Source organism: Nuphar pumila, chromosome 12 (assembly GCF_984573655.1).
Source record: "Nuphar pumila chromosome 12, dmNupPumi1.hap1.1, whole genome shotgun sequence".
Lineage (NCBI taxonomy): Eukaryota > Viridiplantae > Streptophyta > Magnoliopsida > Nymphaeales > Nymphaeaceae > Nuphar > Nuphar pumila.
This window is the reverse complement of record NC_143260.1, coordinates 60,961,619-60,982,464: the sequence shown is the minus strand read 5'-3', so window position 1 is coordinate 60,982,464 and position 20,846 is coordinate 60,961,619. Positions and strand designations below refer to the sequence as shown.

Below are 20,846 nucleotides of genomic sequence, written 5' to 3'. Positions count from 1 at the left end.
TACATGAGTCTGCATTTGTATAGAACCTATTGACTACATCAATTGTGGTTTTTGAATCATCTTCAAGCTCCTCTTGTATAATTTGATAATTTTTGGTCAAATTTCATTTTAAACATATCCTACAAAATTAGACCTAGATCTTAATGAACCAAGATCAAGCTTCTTATGAGAAGCACGTCTTGTTGTGCAGCCCTACCTCTGCCTGTGGAAGGACCAGACTGCCAGTGCCAATGCCGTTACCCAAAGAAACCAGCTGGTTAGTGAGCTGATGACCTTATCATTAGCCTTTTCTTAAAGCAAAGGAGCCTTGTTTTGATGATTGTATCCAAAGCCAAGATAAGCATCAATGAAATATCTTGTTTATTAATTGCTTTTGGACCACAAATATTGATGGAAGACAGATACCTGTCGAGATACTGGTATAGCAAACAAGTAAAACCAAGAAAACAGAATTGCACAAGCTTAAGGTCAATGGCTTCTCACTAAGTTGAGCACCAAAAAGTATTTAAGTCTTGTGGATGGAACCCGTAATCAATGCATTGAAGCTGCTTGACCTGTAACAGTTGGACAATTTTGCTTTTTGAAATTCGTCATTTGAGTAGGGCTGTTAAACGAGCCAAACGAACCGAACAATGTTTAAGCTTGGTTTGTTTCCTGTATCGAGCCGAGCTGAGCTTGAGCTCATGAAAAGCCCGAGCTAGCTCATTTAGAAAAAAAAAATTGAGAGTTGAAAATAATAGAATTTGAATCCTAAACTACTAAGCCAAACTCAAACTAGCTCATTTAGCAAAAAAATAATTGATTCAAACTCGTAAGCAATAGGATTCAAACTCTAAACTTATTGCTTGCAAGCCAAAAGCTTAAATCATCTTCACTCTATGATATAAAATATATGTAAAACATATTTACTATTAATTAACGAGCTTATGAGTCAAACATTCATTGCCCATACTCGAGCTTATTGAGTCTATTTTATGAGTTCGAATGAGCTCTTTATGAGCCAAATCTGAGTCGAGCCATAAGTAGGTCCTCTCGTTTCCCAACCCTAACACTGACCACACTTTTTGGAAAATAATTTATCTTTCAAGTGATAGTTGTCTCACTTAGAATCAAGTCTTTCATGCAATTGGTATTAATGCAACTATGCTTCCACGATATAATCGAGTTTTTGCCTTCTCGCAAAAATGGAACTATGCCTTACATTGAGTGAGATCGAGTAACTCCACATAGACCACCTTGAAATGCATTTTGACTTGGTTAAGTTGACCTATGATCGACTATAAGCTAGACCTTAGGCTAAACTTAGGTGAGGACCCTAGGCTCGGCTTGATCAGACACCTGAACCCACTATAGTAGAGAATAGGAAGACCACTAGGGAGCTCATATAAGCTAAACCAAGGGGAGTAGGGAGCTTGAAGGGGAGCTCACAATGGATACGAGAGAGAGCCTATATATATATATATATATATATATATATATATATATATATATATATATATATATATATATATAGAGAGAGAGAGAGAGAGAGAGAGAGAGAGAGAGAGAGAGAGAGAGAGAGCTACGGTATATATAGGCCCAGCCAAGTTGGAGCTACGTACTGAAAATCCCTAATAAGGTGGTTCAGTCAGGGTTGTTAGTGCCCACCCTTACCCAAATGTTGTGCCCTCCCTGCTCCCCCCCTGCTCCCCAACCCACCAGCCAGGTACTTGAAGTGTGCCATTGCACTTGGCTACCTTCCATCTACTTTTGGGCCTCACTATTGACAGACTATCAGTCAAAGATGGAGGGCATCGGGTACACTTCAAAGTGTCCTATGTGATGGCACCTGGACTTGGCTCCCCCCACCCACCACCTCTCTCTCTCTCTCTCTCTCTCTCTCTCTCTATATATATATATATATATATATATATATATATATATATATATATAATGTGTGTGTGTATGCTCACCCTAATATGAATATATGGCTCAGCCTGTGGGCCCAGCCCAATAGTTAAGAATCAATGGCTATAAAGGGCATTAATAAGGCCTAAACGACTATCAAGGGCCTAGGCTAACCAAGTTGGCACATGGTCAATGGACAAAAAGGGTAAAACCTTGCTCCAAAATGACCCTACTGAGGTCAATACCATCCAAAACTGGGTCATGATCAACAATCAATAGGCTTGGGCATTTAAAGGACCATCTGACTATAAATGTCCCATACAAAAGACATTGGGCAGATTATGGTCAAAGGTCAAAATGGATCCTACTTGTATTAAGTTTGAGTCAAAGTTCATAAATGGGTTAGTCTTAGACTTGAAGATTAAAATCATCCCAAGTGTTAAAAAGAATGGTAAAAAAACAAACAAAACCAAACTTTAAATTCAAATTTAAGATCCAACATCCAAGGCTCAAAATCCAAAATTCAAAGTTCAAGGTTTTAATTGATATGCCCCTAATGAGCAAGGCTCATTAAGGCAACACGCCCCTATATAAATCTAAAAGTTCTCACACTCTTAAATGTTGAGACTAAATTAGTAGAAATAAATAAACACTCACTTAGGTAAATGCAGGATAATGGGTAGGAAACCTAGATAGTTTTGAACCAATACATCAACATGTAGTGAACAAAAACTTTACAAGATAAATCAAACACCGTTATTGGTTCTTCATTACCTAAGGCTATTCGATGTATTTACAACAAAGTTAAGCTCACAAAATGATACTGGTCCTCCACATTATACAAACAAGTATAAGCCCATGCTTTATTTTTAATAAAAAAATATTCACAAAGGTTATGCATCTTCATGAATTTAGACCTGCTAACATGCAAACAATAGTTTAAATAGACGGTGAAGTTCATAAGGTTTGTCTATACTGAATAACATGCGGATTTTGAGGTTTGGACCATCCCCCTTCTCATATATATATATATATATATATATATATATATATATATATATATATATATATAAAAGAATGTCAAACTAAATGTTCATTGGAATAAGTAGTGAAATTATACCTTGATATGAACATGAAACTTAAGGATAGGGATGCTGCAAAATACAAGCTCTCTTGATTGAATGATGCAATCCAACTGCTTGATCTTATCCTTAGAAGTTCTATGTTCTCTATGATACAATTCAAATTTTCCTCAACTCGATCGCCTTTTTATTTGCATTTTGCAGTGCAACCTCCATTATATCTTCAGCAAGCTGAATCAGAATGCCTTGAAGCACTCAAGAACTATATAACCATCTTCATATTTCCAAAATACATTCAAGAGAGATTAAAAAAAACAAGCTTTATATGTCCAAAATACATTCAAGAGAGAGAGAGAGAGAGAAACATCTTGTAGTTATAAGATCACAAACCAAGACAACAATGCTCTATCCTTGCAAAAGGAAACTTAGTCAAAACTATCAAACATATTAAAAGAACACATGAATTTCAAGAGTGTGAAAATAAGATTGAGTCAAAATATACAACAATGTCAAGTTTCTTACTTAGAAGCTACATCACCATGTAAATTTTGGATCTAGGATGGGGGGTTTTGTATATGTGTATCCATGAAAGTCTGCATCTCTTCTCTGAACTTACTAGTTGCTTCTCATGCTCGCTCTATTTCTTGTCTTTCTCACTCTTTTTCTTCTCTTTCTTACTCAATTTTCTGTTTTTCTCACTCTCTTTCCGCTATTTCTGCTCTTTCTTGTTCCTACTCTTTTCAATACATCTTTTGTTCTTCTCTTAATTGTTGAAACTTCACCTGTGTCGCCTCCAGCTGAGAAGATAACTTTGAAACTTAGACCTAGCTATAGAAGATGGTTTGAATGGAATGACAAATGCACTCATCCTCTCACATGTTTGTATCATTCTCTAAGGACCTTGGCAAAGGTCTCTTGTTGCATCATCGATAGGCCGCCTTGTGAAGAAGATGTTAAACTTTCAATATATATATATATATATATATATATATATATATATATATATATATATATATATATATATATATATATATATATTGCAGTTTCATCTACACATCATTCATAAATGGTTATCAGTAACTAATGATAATATATAAAATAGAATGCATAAATGTGGCACTACAAAGTGTGAGTTACTTACAAAGGTATTTTTTGTTTCGCTATATATGAATGTCTCACGATCTGAATGGGTGTGCGTCTATTCATAGAATGCACTTACAATCAATTCATGCCCATCTATTTCAATATGCAAATAACAAAATAAAAAATTTATTAGATCAAACATATTTAGCACTATACTCTATAAAAATAAATAAACTTATGGAATAAGAACCTTATCCTCGTATGATACATTTGAAGGTACAAAGATAATCCACTTGTATGTAAGACTGTCTGTTTTGCTCTATTTGCCAATTTTTTCTTTGACATATGTTGTTAATCAAAGAAAGATCAATTAGTAAACAAAAATAAAGAAAGTTAAACATTTATTTACTTATAAATATATATATATCTATCATCCAATAGTCTTCGATGAAAAACTTGAAAATCTATTTGCATACTCTAGAGTCGCATCTCTTGAGAGGACGTTGTTCTGCTATTTCATGGTTTTCAAACTTCTGGTAATACTTGTGGAAACCTTATCAAACCCTTCAATATGATAGAGCAAGTTGCTTCTCCAGGCATGCCTAATGTCTAGGTATATTCTTGTTTAAATCAAATTCATTCTACACCAAATTATCAAAATATAATTAGTAATATTTTTTTATGAATTAATTTATTTATCAAAATATAGTTAAGCAATATACTTACATAAACTGCCCCATAGATCACCATCTTCTCATCGTCTGAGACCTTCTTCTACAAGTTATGAGTGAGTATGACTTGCTCCTAGATGATACACGAAGGCCTCTCAGAGAATGTGGAGGAGCTCTCGCCCATGACTCCTTAGATCCTAGGTTTGATAGTGTAACACCTGTGAATTTTGTTTATTTTTACCTTTAAATTTAGGCAAAATTTAAGTTAAATTTAGGCAAAATTTAAGTTAAATTTAGGCAAAATTCAAGAGTTTAAGTTAAATTAAGACTCTAGTTAGATCCATTATGAGACATTGATCTCGTAGATCTAAATTGGATCGACCTCTATTTTGGGTTTTTTACTTAGATCAGATATAGAAATAAATTTTTCAAAATTGATCGGTCTATATTTTACACCCAACCTAGAGTACAAATAGAATGCCACAGTGGCATATGGGACCCAGATGGTCACGCCTAGCCTAATGGAGCACCACATGTCAATGTAGAGCCTATAGGGAGCGTGAAGGTGGCTAGGGGTATAATGGTTATTTTTACTCTCTCTAAGTCGGTTCGAGTAAAAATAATTGTAATTATGGATAAACATCATCATGAGCTTGTATAAACCAACTTGTGAACCTCATAATAACGTTCAAAATTTCTTCGACCCAATCATGAACCTTTATTGTATCTTTGTTTTCATCATGATGTACATGCATTGATGAACCTTGAGACTGAATATATTTTGAATTGAAACCACATCCAATCAAGTGTAGTTTGATTAGTCATAGAACTTTAAATTTTTTATTATTGCAGTCTAGACATAAGCATCGCATCATACCAGTAAAATCAATATAAGCACATGATGCTTAAAGGAACCGATCAATTCCATATGTATAAGGTTCAAAACTTCTATCGTGAATATGTACCCACGATTGATCAATATTCATGGACGATAACCCCACTATATTCAACAAGAGAAACTTTGATCAGTGAAATATATATAAGTTCAATTTATATATATAGAGAAAGAGAAATTTGTAGCTGACAATTGTTACTCAACATGATGGCAATCAACATGCAGGAAATGTAAAATTAATACAAAAATGCCAAAAACCCAAAATGCAAAGCCAACTGTTGGGGCACACATTGTGTTTTATGGCTTGTGCTTCTTTGCAGCTATCTGGCATTGGGTGTGTTGAATGTATGGAAAAACCATCTTTGAATTTGCCCATGATCTTTCAAATTAGTTTATTTTTCTCTAGGGTGACTTGCTTTGGGTTTGGTGCATTTCATATAACAGGTTGTATGGCCCTGGAATATGGGTGTATCATCCTTATGGACTAACCAGAAAAGTGCAACTTGTAAGTCTTTCGAGGGGCTCAAAGGGTTTCGATCTAACCCAAAAAAAATTATTTGAATGAAATAAAAGCTTTATTAAGAGAGGAAAATTTTAGCACTAACAAACAAAATACAGGTGATTTGAAGAGAAAGACTAACCAAAACAATACAAATAACAGGATGAAAAAGAAAACGACTAAAAAAATTGATGCAATTGCATCCAGCTCCTGCTCCCTACTGCGACTTCCAAGCACAAGATAGCAAAGCTGAGCAGAATGACTGCATGCAGATGCATAGGAGCCATCCTCAACACAGTCTTGTTGAACATGACAAACTGAATCCATTGCAATATAGAATGAGAGAGGGAGAGCAGGAACCAACAAAACAAAGGCTGACCAGTCTGATAACATCAAATGACAGACCAAATCAAGTACCGTGTGGTTATTTTCCTGGTAACCATTCAGCTTTGACTAATTTTGGATGAAGTAGAAACTCAAATAAAAATGTATAATTGGAAAAAGGCAGTCAAATGACCCACCCGATTACATGTATAATTATTGTGGATTGCTACCTTCCTTAACTCTGTAATTTCCCATGATTAAACAATAACCCTTCCATTGCTGCATTTCTATCATTCTAGTGGGATTCAAGAAGAAAAATCCTGATTCTTTCCCTTTCTCTTCCTAGTGGTTCCCAAGAGTTTGGGAGCTATCATGCTTGAACTTTATTTCTTTCTGGAAGGGCTTGCCCTTCTAGGACAGTATTATTACCCCCATCTTCAGTTTGGCAACATTACTCTTATTCCTATCAGGAACAGAACACATCTATGGTGCACTAGATTGTACTATTACAGTGTGCAAGATATCTCGCCAACTTAATATTTGAAGGAAATTTAGTTGTTGAACCATACAATCAAGAACAACGGTCCACATACTCGTCTAGCATCAATTCCTTGATGCAAACTAAAATCTTCTGATCATATTTATAAAAGAAAAAAAAAATCCATTCTACTACATTTTAAATACTCCATACCCAACCAAAAGAACTCCATTCAGCAGACCAACAAAGAAGCTGAGACGTGTATGTGTGGCAGATTGAAAGAACCTCATTATGCAAAAGAGAACTTCCATGCCCTAATCTCTAAAAAATCATGGATTTACGTTCATTAAAAAAACATTAATATTCTAACTATAATCAAATACTCATTATATGTCTCATGCTAATTAAAAAACATAAAAAAAACCTTAAAACTCTAATTAAAAAATATAAAAAAACCCTTAAACCTTAAAAAGTTTAAATATAAAAAGGGCACATGGGGCCCTTTTAAAATAAATCACTCTATAATAATGACATAACTGTCGTCGTTAAAACCTACAACGGCAAGAGCCAATTCTCGCCTTTATTGGTCTATAATAACAAAATCTTATGGTTGTTAAATATAGTCGTTAAAGTGTTTTAACGATAATATCTAACGACCAAAGAATCACACCATTATAGAGTAAAACCCTATAACAGTGACAGATCTTCTGGCAATAATCATTAAAGCTTTATAATAAAAAACCTTAAACCTTAAATAACTAAAATCAAACACTCATTATATGCCTCATGCTAATTAAAAAACATACCAAAAACCTTAAAACTCTAATTAAAAAACATACAAACAACCTTAAACCTTAAAACCTTAAAATATAAAAAGGGCATGTCGAGCCCTTTTAATAAAAATCACTCTATAAGGGCGACATAACTGTCATCATTAAAACCTATAATGATGAGAGCTAGATCTCGCGATTATTGATATATAAGAGCAAAATCTTCTGATCGTATTAAAGCTTTATAGATTTGGCTCTCATCGTTATTGTTTTATAACAACGAGATCTTATGGCTCTTAAAGTGTTTTAATGACAATATCTAACAATTAGAGTATCTCACTGTTATATATATATATATGTGTGTGTGTGTGTGTGTGTGTGTTTAACGGCGAGATGTGTCCGGGAACAAGGCATTCAAAGGGATATCCAGCTTGTTGTTATTGTTGAAGCTAATAACGGTGAGATTCATGGCTATAGTAGAGTATTAACAGCGAGATATTTATGTCTCTGCTATTACCTATCAATTAGTAGCAACAAAAATCTCACCGGTATTGCCTTGTCAATAGCAGCAAGATTTTTTCTCCCTGAAAAGAGTTGCCGCTATTGTTAGTGTAATTAAAAACCAAATCAACTTATTGGATGAATTTGGGACCTACATAGTTGGAAACTGTTCTTGATGCTAAATGTATGAGGATTGGAATGAAGAAAATTAAAGGATGAAATGGACAGGCTTCCACAATGAAGAAGATGAGGATGAACCAAGGCAGCACACTTCTGTGGGGCACCCTATATTTGCTCCTGTGGTAAGTGGGATCGGTTCCAATCACATTGCACCAATGTAATTGTCGCTGCACCTGATTGCCCTCCATCTGCTGTTGAGACCCACAGCTCACAGGCTGTGTTGGGAAGATGGATTGCATTTTTGGAATGTGATTGCACCTGTGATGCCATGAGCTCCTTCCTACATTTAAGGGGGGGAGGGGGTGATTGGGTGCACCCATTTATCCATTTAAGTGGGATAATAGATCCAGGAGCTCATACATTTCAGTCGTGAAGAGTATGTGATGAAATGAGGAATCCATATTGGGAGTCTGTTACATGACAAATACAGGGGGCAAAGATTCAGGATTAGATCAGATGAAGCTATAACCTAAATGGAGCTGAAATCTGAGAAGATCCTCAATAGGTTTGGATAAATCACCTGATTCAGCCATCCATTTGCCATCTCCACTACCATATAATTGTTTTAAATCAGAATCAGCTAAAATATGATCAAATTTGCTCCAAATCACGGTGCCAGTAGCACAAGATTTACAAAAGATAATGCAATTATCAATTTTAATGCAAAAGGGATTCCGTCCTTTGACATAGGATGGGTCCCATCCTATGTCAATCCTTGCAGTCCAGTTGAAGCATCCTATTTCTTGGACATCTATTTCCTCAAATAGATTTTTCAGATATCTCAAACTGAAGCTTTGATTTTGCGTCATGTATAAAAAATCTTATGCATGTTCAACAGCATTGTATGTTGATGGAAAAGATTCTAAAGTTAAAGAAATTGGCTTTTGTAACACATACGGGTAGGGGGATTGCATAATTTTAAATGAGGCTATCCCATGTGGGAGATAGGCGCGTAAGGGATATTATTGAGAGTTAGAAAAGCAAAAAAACTTCCAATTCCTAGAATTGGCAAATACCACCTCTACAAGAAAGCATTTGCCAACTTTTGCTTTTAGAGTGCAAAATGCGAAGGAACTGAATGCCACTTCTACCTTTTCAACTCGACCTGTCTCTTATCAACACCTTTCTCCCAAAAGGGAGATTGATTCAAATCCAATTTAAATCCTAAACCCTTGCCACTAAATTGATCATTTTTGTTTTTGAAAGGCAAGCTGGGGCGTTAGGCAGACCTCCTCAACCAGTTATTGTTCGATCGTACCATTGGGTTTTGAACCTGCAATCGCCCCATCTTAACCATATTATCTTGATGCATCCTCTAGCTTACATGCAAAAAATGATATGAAGTGCCTGTGAAAATGCATGGGCCCCACAACTGACAGGCTCTATCCCCAAGATGGAGGATGATCAGTTGGGTAAGGCACAATATGGCACCTGATCTGGGCTCGGTTACTAGAGTGTTATGGGTCAGATATGACCCATACCGGGTACAATAGGATTCAGGTTTTGGTACAAAAGGAGGTCTAATTATGAATTCAGGTTGGATCTAAAGGGTCCGAGACAATCAGCAAAACGTTAGGACCATAGAGTTAGATAGTGTCTGCCTTAAATATATCCAAAACACAAACTAACTAAGTGGGCACTTATTAATGACCTATGTGACAAATATCATAATATTTTTCACAAAAATATTGCAAAAACGCTATACTTACATACGAAAGGTGATTGAACGTTGATACGCTAACATCATGATTTTAGTGTTAAAATTTAAATATAAAAAATCGTGTTTTATCAAAATTTTCTCAGTAATAAACTTTTATTTGGTTTTTAATTTATTTTTAAAACTTTCACATTTTTCCTACATCTGATTATTTATTTATTTATTTTGAATATATAATCCAAAGAAAAAATATATCACTGACCACACATTGACTGACATCTAGTTGGTAAAACCCGTGGGTCGAACTTATAATATCCCATCAATTTGGTGACATTCAAAAGTTGACCCTACCAGATTAAGGAAACCCTTGACGTCTAATTTCTTTGTTTTTTACATACTTTTTCTTGAAAATTATTTTCAAGATTGATAAATACATGACCAATATGATGCCATTTTCACTTTTGCAAATATGAGGTACTTGACACTTACTTCAACACGCTGGTCGTGCATCACGCACTTGATGAACGGTTAACGTTAAAAATGAGTTTTTTCACCCAAACAAGCAATAGCACCGACTAAAATCGCCGCTATTTACCTTTAGCGGCGACCGATTCTTGTCACCATTATTGCTCGGTTGGCTGAAAAACTCATTTTTTATGCTGGTCGTCCATCAAGCGCGTGATGGACAGCCAGCATATTCAAGTACGTGTCAAGTACTTATGCACTACTATATATATAAAGGGAGAGAGAAAATGAACATATTAGGCGTTATTTTCTGGTTCTGCCCCATTCTTTGAGTGTTTTATGATAGATGTGTTTACATGCTCGATTTAGTGGGAATCTGCTCTTGGATCATATTTTTTTTATGAAAAAATATATTTTTATGAGCTTGGAAAATTTATGCCTTTGTAGCCATTTATTTTGAATCATCTGAAAAACTTGTATCCAGGTCAGATTTGGGTGATCAAAAAGTCAGTTCTCATTAAACAAAACCTATAGATCACATTTATGGTGTTATATGTGAAAAAATACCAAAAAACAATGATTTTGAAGAGGCAAAATGTGGTAAAATGAGAAAATGGGCAGAACTATATATATATATATATATATTATATATATATATTATATATATATATATGAAAACTGGATAGTGAAAGAACCAATCAGATTTAAACGAATGCTAGAGTGACTGGTCTCTATCCTTTTTACGAAACTGCAAAACCTTCATAGGATAGAGAGAAGGAGATGTTGCAAAACCTGCTCTTTCTCCCCCTTCATAGGATAGAGAGAAGGAGATGTTGCAAAACCTGCTCTTTCTCCCCTTAAGGCAAATCATCAAGAGTCACCGAATTTGGCGGTCTCCGCGCTGGATGAGGCTGCTTGTCATTGGGGGTAAACCCACTTTATTTAAGAGCCTATGGATTCGCCATTTTGTTCTGAATCCATCAAAAATAGACATTCTCATAGTAAAGCTGATCGAAATGTTGATTTCTGTTCGAGTTGAATCCTCATTCAACTGGTTTCAATGTTGTCATAAAAAAACTTGGAATAGCTTGAAATGTTTATTTCTGTACGAGTAATTCTAAATTGCTGGATGAGATATGCTAAAATTTATAATTTGATTTTCAAGTACTTTTATTGGTTTAACATAGAGTTATTGAAACCTTCTTAGATAGGTGAAAACTTGTGCAAAACTTGATGAAAATCTGGATTCTCCTATGTTTTTCACATGCTTCATTTTCTTTTCTTATATATTTTCTCGCTTTAATTTTCATGTTTTGCATGTATTCCTCATGCTTTTCACCCACTTACACAATCATCATTTTAAAATTTTGTTAAAAAAATCAATTTTAAACTAAAAGATTATGCAATTTAAGAATAGTTACTTTTGTTTTAGTTTTATTTGTATTCCATTTTGATTCCTATTAAATTCTTATATTGTTTTTTTATTATATTTTAAAATATAAAATGCATCGCTACTCACTTCCCATATTATTTTCTGCTTTAGCTTACTAATCTGACTTTGGGCTAACAACTTGGCAAGTGCATAGAGGCTGTATCAGCGGACGGTGAGAACAGGATGGAGGAATGTAATTTGTGTTTCTCTTCGAATGATTGACGAGAAAAGGCATATGGATATTAATGTTTCTTTCAGGAGAATTAAGGTTCTCATGATAGTAGCAAATACAGGAGTCATTTGAAAAATTAATGAAAAAATGGCGAGTTTTGGGCATCAACCCTATGGGCCTGTACAACAATGAGAGGAACATGTTTCATACTTAGGTAACGATACCATTGGCCTTGAGCTGATGGACCATTTCTCCGGTAGATAGATAGAGGAGAAAAAGAAATACGCAGAGAGAGGAGAAAAAAAAACGACAGAAAAAGCGGATCAACCGTGGATAGAGGAGATCCTTAGGTAGAGAGGAGAAATAGAAAGATGCAGAAAGAGAGAGAGAGAGAGAGACGAGCCAAGTAAACTTGAAAGAAGAGGCAACTTTTGCAGGTTTTGCAGTTTTGTAAAAAGGCCCTGTCAACATCTTTTGCAGGGAAAAAAAGTGGAGACCAGTTCGGTGGTTCTCATATTCCAGGGACTATATATATATGTTACAAGTTCGAAGTCCACAGATGGCATCCCTTGCCGCAAGGTAGAAGCTGAGTGTACTCGTCGGTGGGCAGAGATCTCAAGGGTTTAATCAACAGGAGGCCAACCAATGTGCAGTTGGTGATGGGGGACTCTCTCTCATCAATAGTCCAGGAAAAGGGAGAACTGCATTACCTTACACATTAACCTAAAGGATCACCTCTCGAAGCTCAGAGTTGTTTCCATAAAAATAAATCACGTAGAAGAAAGCTAACTTCGTGTTTCATGTACTGTTACAAGCTGTTGATTTGTAAAACAAGGGTCAGCAGACCCACACTGTAGTTTTTTTGACACAACAATGGTTTAGCCGACCTGTTTCGATCTGCCCTTACCAAGAAAGCAGAAAGAAAAAATAAAAATAAAAAAAAGGAATATGTTTACATATAAGTATGGCAGATCACAAGCCGACCTCTGCACTGTAACATCAGAAATCTCTCATTGGAGCATCCACTAGCATTCACAGCCCAATGCACTAGCATTCACAGCCCAATGAATGGGCACTGCTTCCTAGCATGCTCAGGGATCAACTTTACCAGCATCTCAAGTGTTACCCCTTTCAGTTCTGCAGGCATTATTTATCATCATAAAAACAATCAACAAACCAAAATTGATGCATTAGGAAAATAACAGAACCTTTAATGCTGTCACCAATCATTGGTATCGTCTCGCAATATATGAATACCTTGAGGCTTGAAATTGAAGAGTGGGGGCAGTTGTCGTCCATTAGGAAGACGAGTGTTTGGGTCCCGCAGTTCGTCGAAGAATGGATGAATAAGTGCCTCCAACTGCATTTACTTCAGAGTCAGATGGAAAAAGATGAAAGGCGTAACAATATAGTTTTTGAATTCATGATAGAACTCACAGCAGTGCAACGAAGATTCGGGGAGTATTGAAGGAGTCTGGAGACAAGATCCACAGCCTCAGGTGGCATGCGCTTGTGGAATAACTAACAATAGGTGACCGAAACATTCACATCACTGAACAAGCACATTGAAATAAATAAAACTACATAAAAAATAGATGCTACCTTGTGCCACGGATGGGCCTTGATTTGTGGGAATTTGTATTCTGTGTAGTTGGGATTCATACATTTTATCTCCTCTCTAGTAGGTGTACCAAGTATCTGCATGTTGTAATTAGACATGTAAGACACTCTAAAAATGATAAATGAGGTAATTTTATACCTAGATGATTTACATTAATGTTTGAATTTCATCATAAGAAAAAATTCAAGGAATGCCTCAATAATATAGCAGAAAAATTAATCACCTTGATTATTTCCACAAGCTGATCGACTGCACTCTCACCAGGAAATAGTGGCTAAGGAAACAAGTTTTATTCATCAGTTCGAAGTGAATCTTGAGTTAGCTGCGACAGGGATTATTCAAGCCTGGTAAAAACATAATTACCTGCCCAAGCAGAAGTTCAGCAAGGACACAGCCAGTAGACCAGATGTCAATGGCTGTAGTGTACTCAGTGGCTCCAAATATGAGTTCAGGAGCCCGGTAATATCTAGAACAAATGTATGATATATTTGGTTCACCTTTCACCTATAGATAACACAAATGTGGAAAACCATCAATCAACACTTCATGACCCACTAGCACAGAAAAGCTGAACCAGGGATTAAATTACCCACCAAAACTTTTGCACTTCCAAAATCACATAGTTTAAGTTGATGAGTGTGGGGATTGACCTGTTACAAAGAACCATAATAAAAATATTAAATTGTGGAACAATTTGAAATCCAAATTATGGCACTTTAAATGCTAAAAAGTCCTAAGATTATAAGACCAAAACCAAACTACTGCCAAACATGCATACTTTCAACACTGGCTAGAATATAGAACAGACACCAAATTTCACGGAATATAAATCTTGCATGGTAATGTAGGTCTTCTTGTTCAAGAATATAAATTTATCAGAAGAGCTCTGGTTTTCTCGTGTACATCACTGGCTAGAATATAGAACAGACACCAAATTTCACAGAATATAAATCTTGCATGGTAATGTAGGTCTTCTTGTTCAAGAATATAAATTTATCAGAAGAGCTCTGGTTTTCTCGTGTACTTCAAGACAATATTTTCATCCCTTTTTGGTCAAGTTAGCAGGAGTGAAGTTTCACCCCTAGACCTTTTAGTTGACATACTGGAACTCCTTAGTTAATCCAACTATCACTACATTCAACTCGGCACACTTCCAATTTAAATGAATATAAAGACAAAAAGAACATGGAGGTGCTATGACGATCAATAGTAAGTATCAGCATTACTAGCTGCAGAAGTACATACCAAAAGATTTTGTGGTTTGATGTCTCTGTGGCATACTCCAATGCTTCCATGAATATATGCCAATGCTCGACAGATCTGCCCCATGATCAACACAAAATCATCATCAGTTTTATATTTAGCTTATAATGAGAAAGAACATCTGCACAAGATAACTGCCAAGCCTTCCTCTTCAGCAGGAACGTTGCTTGTCAGATCAAATCATAAGCACAAACACTGTATTGTGAACAGCTTGTCTAGGTGTTAAATCAGTAAAGACAAGCAACAAGAAGGTCCTGAAATATTTACATAAGTTAATTACATAGCAAGTTATTATGAGTTTTTAAAGAAGTATTCATTTGTATCACAGGGACACAGCAAAAAAGACACAAAACAGTCATTCTTGGATAATGTTTTACTAGAAATAATATATGAGAGGACATGACATGAGACTAAATTGGGGTATCATGGTGACATATAATTAATCATTGTTTCCAGTTCCAAATTGTTTTTGTTTACAGAAGACATAACTTGAGGATTTAACAATAATAAATTATAATTTCCATGAAAAATAACAGAGAAAAAAGGGATACCAAGAAATTAGGATTCAATTGTAACCTTACACAATATGCTTGTCTATTTATTATTCCCCAAAAAATTGCCTTCAGGGAAAAAGACAAAAAAAAGGGGATATCCTGAAACCTATAAAACCAAGAAATATCAACCACCAAGCATAAAAAATCAGAAGAAACAAAGATGCAAGAAAATGACTTGACCAGCAAGCAATGGAAAGAGAAAACAGCTTATAATAGTTAAGAATTAGGAACACCAATGAGGGGAAAAAGCTAAGGGCAAGAACAAATGCAACAAATGTGTAAAAAAATGCAAAACACACAAACAACTATTTCATAGATTAGACAGATGCATAGACAATGTGGGATCATTCAGTTTCCTTAGTGCAGCCTTCATTCATTTTCGGAGGAAATACATAAATGATGTGGAAGAATTCAGCAGGGCAAATAGTTAGATAAAGAAGTTCATACCTGGTAATTATACAGTTTAACGTATATCAGAGGCATCCGTTGGTTCATCCTGTTGTAGTGTTTGATTACACGATGAACAGTCTCGGGTACATATTCAAGAACCAAGTTTAGGTAAAGTTCATCCTTGTCCGTTGTTGAAAAGAAACAATGCTTCAGAGAAACAACATTTGGATGATCCAGAAGGCGCATAGTCTGTAGCTCACGGTTTTTGTACCTTTTGTCCTGAAGAACCTTTTTTATTGCTACAGCTTCCCCGGTCTCCAAGCATTTTGCCTGTACCATAACCAAAGATTATAGCTTCAACATCTCTTTCCTCATAGATGCCTAAAACGTCTAAAATAAACTATATGACATAAAGTAAAAAAAATATCTTTGCACTCAAACATGGCCTCTAGTTACTTGAAATACAATCCCGAATGATCCAGTGCCTACGATACGCTCAGCCATATAACTGATTGTCTGCACAAGGAAAATAAAGGATAAGCTGTGCAATTAATCACAAAGCACATACTGAATGTAGTAAAGAAAGATATTATGCATTCAAATTTTTTTCTGCAGCATAATGAATAACTAATTTGATGACATCACAACTTGAGTTTCCATTACATTTAGTTAGAGGTACACCCAGAATTACCTGCTTTGGCTGACCATTTCTACCACCAATGGTGGTAACAATTATATGACCTGTCTCGGTGCCATTACCATCAACAACAATTGCTTCCATTTCCTAAAAAATGGTGAGACCAATGCTCAACAAATTAGATGTGAAAAGAGCAACAAGCAGCATCGAAGTATGAAATCTTCAATTCTAGACAATGCATCATTTACCTTGTCATCCCTTATCTTCATGTCATTCATTTCCTCTGGCAATTTATCAACACCAATTGCATTCCCATTGGAATCTCTCAGTCCTGAGTTAGGAACCACACGAACTGAATCCATATGAAGCAAACTGACCCTTGTACAAATCTAGCTATCAAATTGTTTTTCAGTGCCCTTCAACTTAATAACATCCAATTGTTTACCTGAAAATAAATGAAGCATTTGAGTACATGATGCAAAAAGTGAAACGGAAATTCAAGCAAGAAATGTGCCCCAAAAACTGCAGCATCTTATTCCTTAATGTTTCTGAATTTAGATGACAGCATATGACTTAATGCTGGCGTGAATCAACATTACAGAAATTTTTCTGTGCACCTTCACATCATAGCCTCCTAAGGCATGTCAACTGATTTCCCAGTAACACTCAGAAGAAGTTTATGATGGCAATAAGATTGGGAAAAAAAATGGTAGCCCACCACAACGATAGAGATTAAATTCATAATGTAAATTCTAAATCTCTGACACATACAAGATTCAAAATCACTTGAAAAGGACCACTAAAAGAAAGCGTAATTACAGGAAGTTATTTCCCTTTCTATTTCACAGCTTTCGAGGAAAAATCTTAGAGACCATAAAGACATAGAATAAGAGAGACCCAAAAACAATTGTGACCTACTTGACTACTTAGATAAACAGTCCTCTTCTTTTTAATGTGAGAAGAAGAGAATTGATAGATCAGTTAAAGAAGAAAAAAGGAATAAGCTAGCCACAAGAAACTAAAACTTTCACGAACAATACAACTGTTAATGAGGGATGAAAAGCATCCATATTTATTGAAGAAGAAACCGCTACACTAAGTCTAGGATGCAAGAAATCATCATGTCTACCAACAATATCTAGCATGAAAGATCCACATTTTTCACACCATATTATACACGAATGACACTGGCTGACAAGAAAACAAAATTCAGTACAACAATAGCTTAGGAAAAGCGTATCCATCACATCGCAGAAACAGATACAGGAATTTACCATGGAAAAATTGCAGAAATAACCAATGCATGCAGATTCCAGAACTGTTAAACTTGACATCATTTTGGCAAATCATGAACAGAAACACATCCCACACAGATATACACCAATGACAACTCCTTAATTGGAAGTCCCTTTCCTTCCAACTCTTTAAATGTAAAACAGAAGCCAAAAACGATTAGATAATTAACATTTTGACATAGAAAATGATCGACGCCCCTGAAACCTTGTAAAAAAAGCCACACTCAGAGACTCAACCCCTCTATTTCAATAGACAACCTTTAAGAAAGAACACGAACGGTTTTGGAGCTTGAGGGGCATCTCACCATCATTTTGTCGAACGTTTCCTCTCTTCCCCAAATCCCTCCCCACCCTATTCCCCCTTCCCTCCCTCTTTTCCTTTCTCAATCATACATACATGAAAGACTAAAAACAACCATCATATAAGGAAAAGGATAGAAGAAAGAAAACGCCCACAATATTCCTCACATTCATCATTTTCATTCGTCACCAACGAAAAAAAATCTTGGATTAACCGCCTTATAAGGCGTTTAAACTGCATTTCGCGCGACATCCACGTCCAATCACATAAACAATGGTGAGAGAGAGAGGGAGAGCAACAACATGAACCAATAACACTGCATGCCTCATGCTGTTAACAGTGAAATCGCATGATCTATTGAAGAAACCGTTCATTTCTCCTCCCTTTTCTGTTACTTTCCTCCCACCAAAACACAATAACAATAAGGAGAAAAATGCTAAAACGCTTCGAAATAATGATACCAACAAACTAAGCCTCCCAAACACCAACAATCCAAAAAAAAAATCTCAGAAAGGCAACCGAAAATAATGATAGCAACACAAAAACCAAGATCTTATTAAGAAGAAAGCCAAGTTAACGGAAAATGGAGAAAGATACAAATTTATATTGAAAAAAAATCTGAAATTTCATTATGAAAACAATAAAAGAGAACAGAAAAGATTATGAAAAAAATGGAACAATATCAAGTATGTTATATGGAGAGATATTAAGGACTCCATTGAATAACAACTAAACAAATTTCAAAAGAAAAATGAAGATAAAGCAGGGATCGAAGCTCGTCACAAACCTAAACCTAAATCAGGAAGGAGAAACAGCCAGATTATCGGGAAAAGCCTCCAGGATACAAACTGGGAAAATCGGAGAAAGCGAGAAAAAAAAAGGGAAAAAAAGATGGGAACATAATAGTTTTATACCACGGAAAGCAGACGAAGCATGCGACGCTATGCCAAACGGAAACCGCAGAAAAGAAGCACTTCCCCTTCTCCTCCTCTTCTTCTTCCCTTCCACAGAGAGAGAGAGCATGAGGACGATCGTTGCTTTCCTTCTCTTCCTGTTCTTGGTGGTTTTACAGTCAAACGCCCTAATTATAATTATTCTGATCTGAGCTCTCTCTTTTTTGACCGTTCAGCCACTCTTTTCCTTTTGCCTCTCTATTTTTTATTATTTTGTAGGTTTTCTTTAAAAAAAAAAAAATTTAAGAAAAGTAATTGCTCGTGGCATCCGAATATTCGTCATTCTCCTTTTATCGAGCTTTGGCGGACCTCAAAGTCGCTACTCTGCCCGGTTTAATCCAGCCGACAAGATCCGAAGATCTCAATCATTGACTTTGACGTTTCTCCCTGCCCGAGTCGAACCGGATGATTGTTGAGTCTTATAACGTATCGGTCATGGTGTTAGTGGTATCGGGTATGGTTTAAGATACTATGAAGCTTTTGCTTGACTGCGTTTTCGCTGCTCTTGGTCATGATATCCGGTGCATCGACTTGGCTATTGATCAAGCCATGTGGATTGCGAACCTCTTCGCGAATGATCAATGGATGGTGCATCCGCTATTTGATCCAACGCAGAGTGCGAACCAAGGTAGATGTAGGTCAAGAAGAAGCTGGGCCTGCTCGGTTTGGTCGCAGCAGCAGTGTACAAGTTCAATGGTATGGTATCGTGGAAGTAATTAGGGATGGCAGTCGATCAGGGAAAGACGGGGCCTAACCCTGTTTAGATTGGGGATGGAGGACATGAAACCGAAATGGAGGCGGTGATGGATGTTAAAATCAAAACCCGTGTAGTGATGGAAGCGAGGATGGACTTATGCTTTCCTTGGCTCTGTCCCTGTCCTTGATCCCCCCCCCCCCCCACCTTACCCTCCTCATCCCCAATTTTTGCATTGCCTCATTCCTGATCCTTTTTTAGAGATAGGCAGTAGACCGAGGAGAAACGGTCCCGTCCCACTTTACCTCGTTTGGATCGAGGATGGAGAACATGAAACGGGGATGGATGCAGGGATAGACTTACGTTTTCCTCTACCCCGCCTTGTCCCTGTCCTTGATCCTCACCTTGCCCCCACCCCTTTCTCATATCCTCTTTTTTTTTTTAAGAGAGATAGCAGTGGACAGAGGTAAAATGGGACCCCCACCCTGTCTCATCCCATTTAGATCGAGGCCGACATGAAAGTTAAAATCAAAACCCGTGAAGGGTGGGATGAAGGGTAGGATGTTGAGACGGGGACGTTGTCCCCTGCCCGGGTCCACTGAGTAATCAGTGCGCTGGGTAACAACCGGTAAGGGGTCCGGTTCTGACCGAAGTAATTGTTACGGTGGCTTGAATCATGACTCCGATTCGTCTGGTTTCCGATCCGTCGCAGCGGCCGTTCTCTGTTTTTGTCGTCTTGTAAAAGCCTTTGGTTTTCGAGTTTCGTAAGTGCTGCTTTTTGTCTTTACCAAATACTTTTCCCTTGAGCAAAGAAATAACGAAAACGCCACACCAGTTGACTGTTCTCTTCTTGGTATAAGGTAGAAGCAAAAGCTATTTTCGTAAATTTTTGGTGTTTATTGGGCTACTTACCAAGACTTCGATGCCTCAGAAGACGAGACGACACGACACGATGACTCTGATTACGACTCGGAGAATAATTAAAGGAGCGGGGTCATCGAACCGAGTGTCACCATCATTGACCGTGTCAGTCAAAAGGCCC

At 36.5% G+C, this 20,846-nt stretch overlaps 1 protein-coding gene across 3 annotated transcripts; it reads right to left on the bottom strand.

Annotated features, from left to right (window-relative positions):
- Positions 1–12,847: 12,847 nt before the first annotated feature.
- LOC149820969 (shaggy-related protein kinase alpha-like) lies at positions 12,848–19,299 on the bottom strand. 3 transcript variants are annotated; one of them, XM_089982271.1, is made up of 13 exons: positions 19,072–19,299; positions 16,810–17,006; positions 16,616–16,708; positions 16,381–16,440; positions 15,982–16,254; positions 14,963–15,037; positions 14,311–14,367; positions 14,081–14,221; positions 13,941–13,991; positions 13,699–13,794; positions 13,534–13,617; positions 13,354–13,456; positions 12,848–13,233 (listed from the first exon to the last, which is right to left on the bottom strand). In XM_089982271.1, exons 2-13 carry the CDS (start codon positions 16,921–16,923, stop codon positions 13,151–13,153), a joined length of 1,230 nt encoding a protein of 409 aa, XP_089838397.1. In that variant the 5' UTR covers positions 16,924–17,006; positions 19,072–19,299; the 3' UTR covers positions 12,848–13,150. The 3 variants fall into 3 exon arrangements, with proteins under 3 accessions (XP_089838397.1, XP_089838399.1, XP_089838398.1); XM_089982272.1 differs by having other exon boundaries at positions 13,107–13,233; positions 13,305–13,456; positions 19,072–19,296; XM_089982273.1 differs by lacking the exon at positions 13,534–13,617 and having other exon boundaries at positions 19,072–19,296.
- Positions 19,300–20,846: the final 1,547 nt, after the last annotated feature.

Excerpts from the sequence above, each read along its gene's own strand:
- LOC149820969 (XM_089982271.1), bottom strand. The coding sequence starts at position 16,923 with ATGGATTCAGTTCGTGTGGTTCCTAACTCAGGACTGAGAGATTCCAAT. Across the intron at positions 16,441-16,615 it reads GAAATGGTCAGCCAAAGCAG|ACAATCAGTTATATGGCTGA; the intron begins GTAATTCTGGGT and ends TTCCTTGTGCAG. Across the intron at positions 13,618-13,698 it reads AGGCCCATCCGTGGCACAAG|TTATTCCACAAGCGCATGCC; the intron begins GTAGCATCTATT and ends ACCTATTGTTAG.